Consider the following 12,061-nt stretch of genomic DNA (forward strand, 5'->3'; position numbering starts at 1 on the left):
ACATTGACCAAAATATTCGACATGTATTGATGAGTTTGATGATGGCACTTGACAAAATGGAAAGTTTTTCTGTTTTCTCATTTGAACTGATTTGTCTTATTTAAAGTCATTTACTTTTCCTAAGCTGTTTGGATTAAAGTCATTAAGAGCCTGTTTGTTTTGTCCCTCTGTGTCCATCCTGCAGGCCTTTGACTCGTCCACTGTAGAACAGGTTGGAGGTCGTAGCATTCTGCTGACCCTGTTGACCAAGATGGATCAGGGTGTCGCTCACAGAGGACAGAGGCCACAGCCTGAGGTTTGCTGACCAGTTGCACTTTAAAACCAAGGTCAAGCACATTTGAAAACATTAACTTGCATACTATCAGGCTGTTTAAAGAAATCTCGAGGATTTCACTGTTAACCCTAAAAATCTAATTCCACCCTAGTAGAAAACCTAATAAGACTTCTGAAGTTTTTCGCAAAGGTTATTACTTTTACTTTGAGTTGATGGACAGCTCAGTGTTTCAGTGATTATGGTACATTTTATTACTGAGAGTAGGAGGTAAGTGAAGGGTGTTAAACATTCACGCTCTGTAACCTTTGACCTGCCATGTTTTAGGGCTCCTGGGGGAGGGAGGAGATGGAGGACGAGGTGAGTGTGGGGGAGGTGAGAGACTGCGGGCCGACAAAACCTCAGAACCAGACCACAGACCCGACGGGACTGGATCAAAGCTCCGCCTGCGGACAGATCAGCCAGCCTGAAGGTCAGAACGTCTGTACAGTATGTCTGGGCTGGTGAGGTCATAGTTGTGACAAAATACATGATATTATTTTGCTGAGTGGGATCATAGACCTCCTTATGAGTGAGACTGTTACCTTCAGTCTGGAGAAACAGGAAGGACTTTTGTTTTGTTGTCTAACGTTTACAAAGTGGAAAAAATATAAGACGACAACCTGGATTTTTAAAATACTGGTAGAGTTCTAATAATATGAGGAAATAATAAAAAATAAAAAAAACAGAAAAGATCTTTTACATTTTTTGTAAATTAAAAAAAAGAAGCAACATCTGACAAGGTATAAATTAGGACACCCTAAAATTTCTTTCCGTTTTAAATTTCTTAAATTTGACGAACAGAGAAGGTCTCTTCAACCCCAAACATCTAGATCAGCCTTGGTTTTCTACGTCTAAAAAATAGAAAAATGTTGGCCAAAAAAATTGTAGCACTCTTATTATTTTGGTGAGGTGCTGATTTCTGGGAAAGAGACTGGTAGCAGTCTGCTCTACTGGATACATCCAATTAAACACCAGAGCCAGAGTTCAGCATCCCTTTCAATCCTTATGTAAATTTATTAATATCCATTTTGAAGAGATTGCTTTGCTATACGGTTGGTGCTCAGCACAACCGATTCGTCTGTAGCCTGAAAGAGTTCTGAGCTATAATCTTTGGTGGTGTCACATGAAGTAAAGGTTAGAAGCTTAAACCAATTACTGCTCTGTGTTGCAGGTCTAATGTTATGTAGGGGAAAAGCATAACATTAGTGTTTAGCTGTTTCTGAAAACTATGCACATCAGCATTTTCTGCCAACTAGCTGTGTGGAAAACACATTTTATTATGTTTCTGCTTCATCTTCGGTCTCTGGTTGTCATGGAAGCATGTCTGATCTCACACCTACCAGCTCAGCACTTCTGCAATTTTCTACCAGTATTATTCTTTAGGCAGTCAGACAGCTTGGTGTGTGTGTGTTTCTTTGCAGAGGTTACTGTATCCCTGTATGTTTGTATTTTCTGATGATAATCACAGAAACCTGCAGACCTGTTGCATAGCAACAGTTTCTGCTGGACTAAATACTAAAACCTATAAGAACCAGGTTAAAGACAGATAGTTTTTCCTTTGGCTTTTTAACATGTTCTTCATAAAAATGAGTCCAACTATTGAAGGGCTCTACTGTTGCTATGTTGCCATAGAGACTCTGAGAGTAAGCAGAAAAAGACTCGAATGAATGAATAGATTTTTCCTTTGTTGAGCTGCTGTCTGTGAAGTCTTCTGTGTCGTCTTTCCAGCGTTTGGTCCGGCTCTGCCATCAGGTGTTTTTAAAGACGTGGATGTTACCTGTGCAGATGCCTGTGTTTCTGCCTCTGTGGCTGTGCAGGACGGCGCTGAAGCACACTGAGCCCTGTGTTCCAGAGGCCTCAGCTTTACTCTCTGCACACTCTATCCTTTCACTGCCCAACTCGGTTTCCGTTCAGCTTATGGAGCCTGTGAAAGGCTAGTCTTCATTTCCCTGGTTCCCGCTGATACTGCCAGCCCAGAGCACGCGCTCCCTGCCCCCACACACTCAGAGCCCACCCAGCTCGGCTTTCAGAGTCCTGATCCCGTACAGCAGTTTAATAGCTTCCTGGTAAAGTCTTCCCCAAAATTTCCTGGCAGGATTGTTTTAATTCAGCAAGCATGGACTTTCTAACATGATCGGCCTGTTTGAAGTTCTTTCACAGATTTGAGTCCATACTTTAAAGCTGCAGTATGTAACTTTAATATATGTAAAACATTATTTTATTTTATTTTTTTTACATATTTGTTAAAATTATCACCATGTCGTGACAGTGTAATATGAGACAGATCATCTGTGATAAAATCAAGTTCCTCTGGCTTCTCCCCATGGACCTGCTGTCACCTGAACAAACACACTGCTCTGTCAGAAACAACCAATCACAGCTAGAGGGAGGGTCTTAGTGCTGTCTATCAATCCCATGTATGCACTCCTCACCGCCTCCCCTTCCCTGTCTGCTACATTACACCTGGTTGTCCAAAACAGAATCTGCCATGAATGCTCAGGCTAGTTAGCATGATAACAGCAGATAAACGGTTTTCCTGGAGCAGTAAGTTGTTTGTCTACCTTTAGCATGTTTAGCAGTACATACCCGAGATTGATTGACAGTGTTAAGATCCTCCTTCTGGCTTTGACCAGGAGCAGAACATACCTTCTGATCAATCAAGATTAATTGATTGATCAGAAGCAACAAGAAAGTTAAAAAACATCATAAACATGTCATATAATCAACAGTTGAGAAAAGCAGTAACAGACATTACATTTTGTCAAGCGCTATTATTGAAATCATAAGTACACATCCAATGTGTTGGTTAATATTCCATTCATTATGGTTCAAAAGCAGCTCTAAACGGAAAAGGTTTTAGCCTGGACTTAAAGGCTCTCTGTGTTTCAGCTATTTTTCAGTTTTCTGGAAGTTTGTTATAGATTTGTGGTGCATAGAAGCTGAATGCTGCTTTTCCATGTTTGGTTGTGGTTCTGGATGGAGAGCAGAACCAGAAGACCTGAGAGGTTCTGGAAGGTTGATACAACAACAGCAGATCTTTATGCTGTTCAGTGATTTATAAACTAACATCAGGATTTTAAAGTCTATTCTCTCAGTGGAAGGACTTTAGAACTGGAGTAATATGCTCTATCTTCCTTGTTTTAGTCAGAACACCAGCAGCAGCGTTCTGGATCAGCCGTAGCTGGAGGATTGATTTGTTAGGTTCATGTGTGAAGACACTGTTGCAGTTATCAATGCAACTAAAGATAAACACATAGATGAGTTTCTCTAGATCTCACTGAGACATCAGTCCTTTAATTCTATCCTACAAAAATGTTCTTCAGTTGATAGAAGCCTGACTTTGTAACTGTCTTCATGTGACTCTGAAGGTTCAGGTCAGAGTTCATCACTACAACCAGATTTCAAACCTGATCATTAGTTTCTAGATGTAATAACCGAAACTGTGACTCTAGATCAGTCCAAAGATAATAACTTCTGTTCTGTTTCTGTTCAGCTGGAGAAATTTTTGGCACATTCATATACTTATCTGTTCTAAGCATCTGTTCAGTGCTTGGGTTGGTTCAGTGTCACCTGGTGACATCATAATGTAGAGCTGTATGTCATCTGCTTGGTTACATATACATATTAAAGTCATATGAAAAAGTTTGGGCACCCCTATTAATCTTATTTATTTTTAACTCTAAATATTTGGATGTTTGCAACAGCTATTTCAGTTTGATATATCTAATAACTGATGGACACAGTAATATTTCAGTATTGAAATTAGGTTTATTGGACTGAAAAAAAAATGTGCAGTACGCATTAATACAAAATTTGACAGGTGCAAAAGCATAGGCATCTCAACAGAAAAGTGACATTAATATTTAGTACATCCTCCTTTTGCAAAAATAACAGCCTCTAGTCGCTTCATGTAGCTTTTAATGAGTTCCTGGATCCTGGATGAAGGTATTTTTAACCATTCCTCTTTACAAAATAATTCCAGTTCAGTTAAGTTTGATGGTCACCAAGCATGGACAGCCTGCTTCAAATCATCCCACAGATGTTCAATGATTTTCAGGTCTGGGGACTGGGATGGCCATCCAGAACATTGTAATTGTTCCTCTGCATGAATGCCTGAGTAGATTTGGAGCGGTGTTTTGGATCATTGTCTTGCTGAAATATCCATCCCCGGCATAACTTCAATTTCATAACTGATTCTTGAACATTAATCTCAAGAATCTGTTGATATTGAGTGGAATCCATGCGGCCCTCAAATTTAACAAGATTCCCAGTGCCAGCACTGGCCACACAGCCCCAAAGCATGATGGAACCTCCACCAAATTTTACAGTGGGTAGCAAGTGTTTTTCTTTGAATGCTGTGTTTTTTTTCCGCCATGCATAACGCCTTTTTTATGACCAAACAACTCAATCTTTGTTTCATCAGTCCACAGGNGGATTGTTTTAATTCAGCAAGCATGGACTTTCTAACATGATCGGCCTGTTTGAAGTTCTTTCACAGATTTGAGTCCATACTTTAAAGCTGCAGTACGTAACTTTAATATATGTAAAACATTTTTTTTTTTTTTTTTTTTTAACTTATTTTACAGCTTCTTCTTGTGCAAAGTGCGCTGAATTGTTGAACGATGCACAGTGACACCATCTGCAGCAAGATGATGCTGCAGGTCTTTGGAGGTGGTCTGTGGGTTGTCCTTGACTGTTCTCATCATTCTTCTTCTCTGCCTCTCCGATATTTTTCTCGGCCTGCCTCTTCTGGGCTTAACAAGAACTGTCCCAGTGGTCTTCCATTTCCTTACTATATTCCTCACAGTGGAAACTGGCAGGTTAAATCTCTGAGACAACTTTTTGTATTCTTCCCCTAAACAACTATGTTGAACAATATTTGGTTTCAGATCATTTGAGAGCTGTTTTGAGGTGCCCATGATGCCACTCTTCAGAGGAGATTCAAATAGGAGAACAACTTGCATTTGACCATATTAAATACCTTTTCTCATGATTGGCTACACCTGGCTATGAAGTTCAAATCTTAATGAGGTTACCAAACCAATTTTGTGCTTCAGTAAGTCAGTGAAAAGTAGTCAGGAGTATTCAAATCAATAAAATGATAAGGGTACCCAAATTTTTGCACCTGTCAAAATTTGTTTTGATGCATATTGCATATTTTCTGTTAGTACAATAAACCTCATTTCAATACTGAAATATTACTGTGTCCATCAGTTATTAGATATATCAAACTGAAATAGCTGTTGCAAACATCCAAATATTTAGAGATAAAAATAAATAAGATTAATAGGGGTGCCCAAACTTTTTCATATGACTGTAAGAGGAGTCCCAGGATTGAACCTTGGGGTATCCCATATATGACCTCTCTGTCTGCGTCACTGAGAAGTTTCCTATAGAAACAAAGAAATCCCTGTTCTTTATGTAAGACTCATAACCAACTGAGTACTGGACCGGAGAGTCCGACCCAACTCTCCAGTCATTCCAGTAATATATCGTGGTCAACAGTGTTAAATGCTGCGCTGAGGTCCAACAGAACCAGGACTGTGGTTCTTCCACAGTCTGTATTTATGTGGATGTTCATTGAACAGTTTGACGAGGGCTCTGTGGTGAGCTCGGAAACCGGACCGAAAGACGTCAAAGCGGTTGGTCATCGTTAAAAAACTATGTAACTGTTGAAACAAGATGGCAGTAGTAGCACTGGGAGGAGTTGTAAGAGCTGTTCAGATTTTCTGTCTCATTACACAGTCTGGACATGGGATAGTTTTAACAAATATGTAAAAAAATAAAAATAAATAAATAACAGCGAAGAAAAGGTTTTAAAAAAAACTTTAAAAAACACCCTATTTAGTTTCTTTGGGTCATTCAGAGGTGGACCTGCTGCTCCCCCAGTGAGCTTATGCTTAAAGACCTAACCTCTGGTCAGACATTCATCTTCAGACTTTCTAGAGACCAGAATTTATGGTTCCATCAATGAAGTAGCAAAGCAGCCCCAGACCATCTCACTACACTGTTAGACAGTATGATGTTCTTTTTCTAAAATACAGTTTTATTACATGGCCATTGCCTCCTTAAGCATTTCCGCTTGATTCTCATGTCTCTTCAATGCTCCGGATGGGATTTCTCCCATTGAGCTGAATTGCTCTGATGATGTTGATTTTCTACTATAGTCTGCCTGTAATTTGCCAATGGCAGCGGATTAAGAGAATGACACCGTTCAGTCCATTTTGGCCATGCTTCCACAGTATTGATGACTTAAAGTCAGGTCATTGCTGGCAGAAAAGACATTGGGCTTGAGACTTCTGTCTTCGTAGTGTGGGGTGGTTGCTTCACACTGTAAACAGTGTTTACTGTTTGTGTTTAAAATTTTAGCTATTTTGGCCAATCACTAACATTTGGCCCAAATCAGATCCAATCGATTCAAACTTCAACAGAGGCTTCCAGGAAGCCCAGACCCTCTGCAGGAAGCAAAGCGTAGAACAAGGGGCTGCTTGTTGCCAGGATACTGTTTCATTATTTTTTTTATTTATTAATTTTTTTCAGGATACTGTTTTATATCAGTTGTAACAAAACAAGCACCTTCCAAACAGTTCCACATCCTCAATCTCTCTTTTATGTTGAATCATGATGAACTCTGACCTTAACTGAGGCAGTATGGTGATTAAATCACCAAAGACTAATTATTTTTAACCCATATGTAACAATCTGTTGATCTTAAGTGCATGTAAAATATCTTCTAGTGTAGTGAAATCAAACAGCAGTTATAATGTGTAAAAAAAATTGTGAGTCAATAACACAAGAAATGTTAGAGACCTACATTGTTCTATTTAGTTTAAATGTTTATAAAATACTTGAAGAAAAACTTCAGATTAGCCCAAAAATGCTCAATGGAACCAATTTTTATTTGCATGTATACAATACAAAAATAAATGTTTAATGTCAAAACATAAAAAAAATTTATGGGTACATCTTTAATTACTTAACATAATGACTTTAAGGCGAGTGGGTTGTCTACTCTAGAACAACACTGACCTTCAAGTGAAATTGCTCAGTTTATAGTCAATAAAGATGATTATTTTTTTCTTAGACGTTGGACATCTGGACAAACAAAATCCACAGGGAGGAGCAAGGAAGACAGGTGTTCATCTGGCCACCTGTAGAGCCCAGGGTAGAAACGAGGAGGACAACGAGGAGACCGACCGGTCAGTGGATGCAGACACAGACTCCTCCACCAGTGACGTCTTCTGATCAGACTCTCTTGATTTCCTTCTTTTAACTTTTTGGAACCATTCCATGCAGCCTTTAACTTTTGTAAATTTGAGTGATTAACTGTTTGATTGTTTTAAATGTTATGTTCTTTCAAATTAAAAATTACATATTTGACTTTTAATACACATTTTGTTGTCTTTCACTTATTTTCAAAAGTAGTCATGAAGTAAGAATCAGATTTAGTTTAAAGTAACTTCTGCATTTGACCTGGAAGTGAATGGATTGTCCCAGAGAGAAGATCTCAGCTTTTATTTTGTTTCATTTTAAAAGCTGCTGCATGTTGACAAAATAATCTGTCACCAACATGGTGGTGGTGATGATGATGATGATGATGATGATGATGATGATTTTTCATGGCTACCCAAAATCCTTAAAGGAGAAAAAAACACAACAAAATCCTGTTCACAATAAACAGACTAGCATTTGATCAGGAAGCTGATGAACAGGAAGTGGATGATGTTGAGTGTTATGTGACACAGAGAGACCTCATCCTGATTAGGCCGAGGAGAAAACCTTTAATCCAAGAAAACACAGGAAGAGAAGAACTATTGATCAGACAGTTGATTGGTTCCCTGAGGTCCTGTGTGTATGTGCAGAGATCGATGTTCTCACAAACTAGGATTAAACGTAATGAAGCAGAGCAGGATGAACTGATCTCAGGCATACAGAGTTCTGCACATGTTCAGCAAAACAAAGAGGAAACTCAAATGTACGCAAGTCAGAAAGCAAATAAGTCTTAGAAGCTAGTTCAAGTTATACGCTGAGATCCCTGAAGCTGTAGGAAGACCAGGCTTTCTGTCACAGCTCAGTAACAGCTACTTAACTTCATGTAGCTACAGATCAACGTCCAAGTTGCTTTTTCTACCAAATGTGGGGGAAATAATTACTGCACCGTTGCTATTTCAAAAGAAGGGAAACTATTTTGAACTATTCCACATTTAGGTTACAGCACAATATACTTTGCTTGTTAAAGTGAGATTTGGTTTAAATTTAGCTCTTTTAGACTTAATGCGCACTTTAATGATGTCAGTCACTGTGACCCCTTTCATTGATGGGAGCCTTGGATTGGTGTTGGAGACCTGCTCTGAATTTCTTCTGCTCAACTGTCCAAACTTTATCATTTCCTGCTGTACTTGTGGTACACCACGATTAATTATCCATGTTTCCCCGTTTCTATCCTATTCAGAAATATAGAAGGCAAACCCTGCCAAAATTGGAAACAGATATGCCTGATAATGCATCAAAATAAACAAAATAAGAACTTCCCCAGGTTATTTTATTACATGGTGTAAAATAATAATTTGACGGTAGTTAGTTTTTCATTTTATTTTCAAAGATGTTACCTTCCACTTTTGTTTCATGTATTTTTTTTCTAATTTTTCATATTCTGTAATTAAAATACATTCTTATAAACTGACAAGTAGGAAAAGGGCAGGACATTATAAGATATATCTTCTACCTGCTCCTTTTAGAACAGAAAATATAAAATTTGCATGTCACATGGGTGGAAAAATTTGTTTTACATTTTTATTAAGTTTGTTTCATTCCATTTTATTTTGTTTTCTTTTTTCTTGATTGTCTTTTCTGTCTGTTCTAAATAAATAAATAAAATACATATTTTTATTTACTATCATATTGTTTCATTTAGTTTTCTTTCTAATTTTTTTCTTTTTCTGTATCTGGTAATTTTTTACATTTACTCACAGATTTCCTCATGTTCTCTTTTACTTTCCCTTCTGTGTAAGACATAAAGGGAATAAAATTTAAATAAAAAAGAAAACAGATGCAGATAATTCACTTTTATTTAGGTAAAAATACACCATTTTGTTTTATTTTGATGTTCTTGAAAACTGCTTGTGACATCAGCTTTGTGGGCGTGTCAGTCTGTGAGGAGGCGGGGCTTAGGGTGGTCCACCAGACGTCCGGCGTCAGAGTGTTCAGAGCTGCTGTAGGACCCTCTTCGGGGAGGATGCGATGCTTCCCCCCGTGGTTTCCCCGGTTCCTCCCACCCACGGTCCACGGGCATAAAGGAATCCACTTGATCCCGCGTTCCTGCTAAATCACCAGCTGGTTCGGGATCTGCTCGGGTTTATGCATCGGGTCTTGCCAGCTCGGTGAGTGTCAGTGGGTATATATTCCCCACACACCACCGATGCTGCAGGGAGCAGACGGAGCTACAGCCACTGGACATGCCGTTGTTTGCAGCCTCTAGGCGGGAGGGAGATGGCCGCTGCGGCCGGCACAGAGCGCCATCGGACGGGGAACGGCTGCGCTCCGTGCGGGAACGGCTGGAGCTCATGGTGTCGGTCCTGGGAGAGCTGGAGTACCTGCGGCACCGGCAGCAGCTGCTGGTCCTGAGCGCCCTGAAGGAGGAGGTGAAGGAGGCGCGGTGCGATGCTCAGCTGAGCTGCGAGGAGAACATCCTGGTCCTGCGGAAACAGCTGGTAGGTCCCCACGGTTTGCACCGCAGAGAGGCTCCGTTAACCAGCAGGCACGGCTCAGAAGGACAAAGATCATTAATCACTTTGTGCCTTTTAACTTTACCTGTGTACAGTTTTCATTTTCAGTATCTCAAGGCTTCAGATTTTATTAAAGCATGCTGAACATCTTTTTTCCTAACTTCTTAACAGATATTTTTCTTTGTCTTTTAGTTAGAGTTTGAATCTGTTGTGCTTTTTTTGTTTGTTTTACATTTCTCCAAACTCAAGATTCTTTTTGCTTTTATTTTCCAAAGGTTAAGTCTTCCTCTGGTTAATAAGTTTGGTAAATCTTTGCTAAGGTTGGGAAACTGCATGGTAGAACAGTAGATCAGTGTTTAAATGCAGTGGTGCTGCTCTAACCATGTGAGCGGAGCTTGAGCTGCTGCTCCTCCACATCCACCAGGTTTCATAAAGCACATTGCACATTCAGGATAATCCAGGACAGACTAAGAACTGTCACAGTCCTCTAATCAAACCAGGAATCCCATGACCCAATACCAAACTTTGAACAGAAGCTTCTTACTTCTGTCTTTGTTTTCAGCCAATGTCAGTTACTATGTTGCATCACAAAGATAATCCCTCCACCAAGTCTGTAAGGACGGAGAGGCTGATCATAAAGTGGCAGCTGGTAAAAGAAAATGTCTGAATGTCTGTCCTTGCAAACAGAACTGATTGACTATCAACAAGTTAATCTCTTAAAGGGGCAGTATCATGTCAAATTGACTTTTTTGAGCTTTATATCATGTTACAATGTTATTACCTCATCAAAAACATACCTGGAGTTTTGATTTGATTCTTTGAGAAATCCTTTAATTTCCATGCTAACCACTCAGCTGCGTAAAACACCTGGGTGGAGCTAGCTTCACCTTTGGAGCTGCAGTTTCCAAGCTTCCACCTCACAGTGCAGCCCTTCCCTGTGACTCCTCCACTTAGCTCCTTCAGACTAGCTAGCAGCAATTAGTAAACATCTGGTGGAACTAGCATCATTGCAGGAGCTGCTTCTCAGTGCGACTGGTAAAAACGTTGTTAAAGGGTTAATAGAGCAGCCATATTGTGATGATTTCCTGGAGGCACAGTTTCAGAAAAAGCATGAGTTTCTTAAAGAGATGCATTCCCAATTTCAAGGAGTTGAACATTGAAGTAAAATTTCTTTTAAGTTGTATTTGGTATGTATAATATTTTTTCTAACAAATGAAGTTATAACATAGTTACTTGACTCCTATAAAATTATGCTATTTGGCTGGAAAATATATAAAACTGACCTTTAACAATTATGAAATGAACTTTTATACGGGTGAGAGAAGACACACCTCACAGGAGTTTTGTTACAGTGTTATCTCAAGGTATACTTGATAATAGCGTTCTACACAGGATCCATCTCAAGCTGGCAGAAATCGTCATGAACTGTAACATTTCTCGTGCTGTGAAAGGTCCAGAGTCTGAGATGGACCTACTGGATGGGTTCATTGGATCAAACACTACTGGGAAGACTGTCAGCTGTCTCAAATGTTCCCCGCTGTAAAATGATGAACTTTAAATAGTTTGGAAATGTCCCACACACCCATCCATTAGTAGTAGCAGTCATCGGGTGAGAACAAACACATCCTGATCAGGTCGCTAACACAACAGCATGACCACACTGCACTGCTAGAGCTTAGAAAGCCAGAGAGAGACGTCACCGAATACGATCCACTAACAGTTTACAACTTTATCTTGTCTACTTTGTAGTTCTCGGACTGGCCTCTGCCGTTCTGCTGAAAGTGTTGTTTCTGCCATCAGGGTCTCAGTTCATTCCACCCGGTTTATCTTACCGAGCGCGTCAGCTGTGTGTTTCTCTACAGCAGCTGTTTGTTGTTTTTAGGATTGAATGTCTGAATCTAACAGGATGAGCGTTGTCAGAGAATGCAGGCACGTGCAGAGGGGGGAGCCGGGGGTGCTTGAGCACCTGCCCCTTTTGCTCCTTGGCCCCAAGTGCCCTTTTGGTCAATTTTTTTTTTTTTTG

General features: G+C 39.8%; 2 protein-coding genes across 4 annotated transcripts in view; both read left to right on the forward strand.

The window, feature by feature from the left end:
• The window catches only part of kiaa0586 (KIAA0586 ortholog), a 39,017-nt gene extending 31,313 nt beyond the window's left edge, over positions 1–7,704 (forward strand). For all 3 annotated transcript variants that reach the window (XM_007578150.2, XM_007578151.2, XM_016664111.1), the window contains 3 exons: positions 185–295; positions 599–743; positions 7,398–7,704. In XM_007578150.2, the coding sequence (XP_007578212.1) occupies positions 185–295; positions 599–743; positions 7,398–7,558 (417 nt within the window). In that variant the 3' untranslated portion in view covers positions 7,559–7,704. The remainder of the gene's footprint in view (positions 1–184; positions 296–598; positions 744–7,397) is intronic.
• Positions 7,705–9,502: 1,798 nt separating this feature from the next.
• Positions 9,503–12,061, forward strand: part of dact1 (dishevelled-binding antagonist of beta-catenin 1) — a 16,201-nt gene continuing 13,642 nt past the window's right edge. Inside the window, exon 1 of the mRNA XM_007578152.2 lies at positions 9,503–10,023. Within this exon, the coding sequence (XP_007578214.1) occupies positions 9,769–10,023 (255 nt within the window). The 5' untranslated portion in view covers positions 9,503–9,768. The remainder of the gene's footprint in view (positions 10,024–12,061) is intronic.

This window comes from Poecilia formosa, unplaced genomic scaffold, assembly GCF_000485575.1.
Source record: "Poecilia formosa unplaced genomic scaffold, Poecilia_formosa-5.1.2 Scaffold468, whole genome shotgun sequence".
Lineage (NCBI taxonomy): Eukaryota > Metazoa > Chordata > Actinopteri > Cyprinodontiformes > Poeciliidae > Poecilia > Poecilia formosa.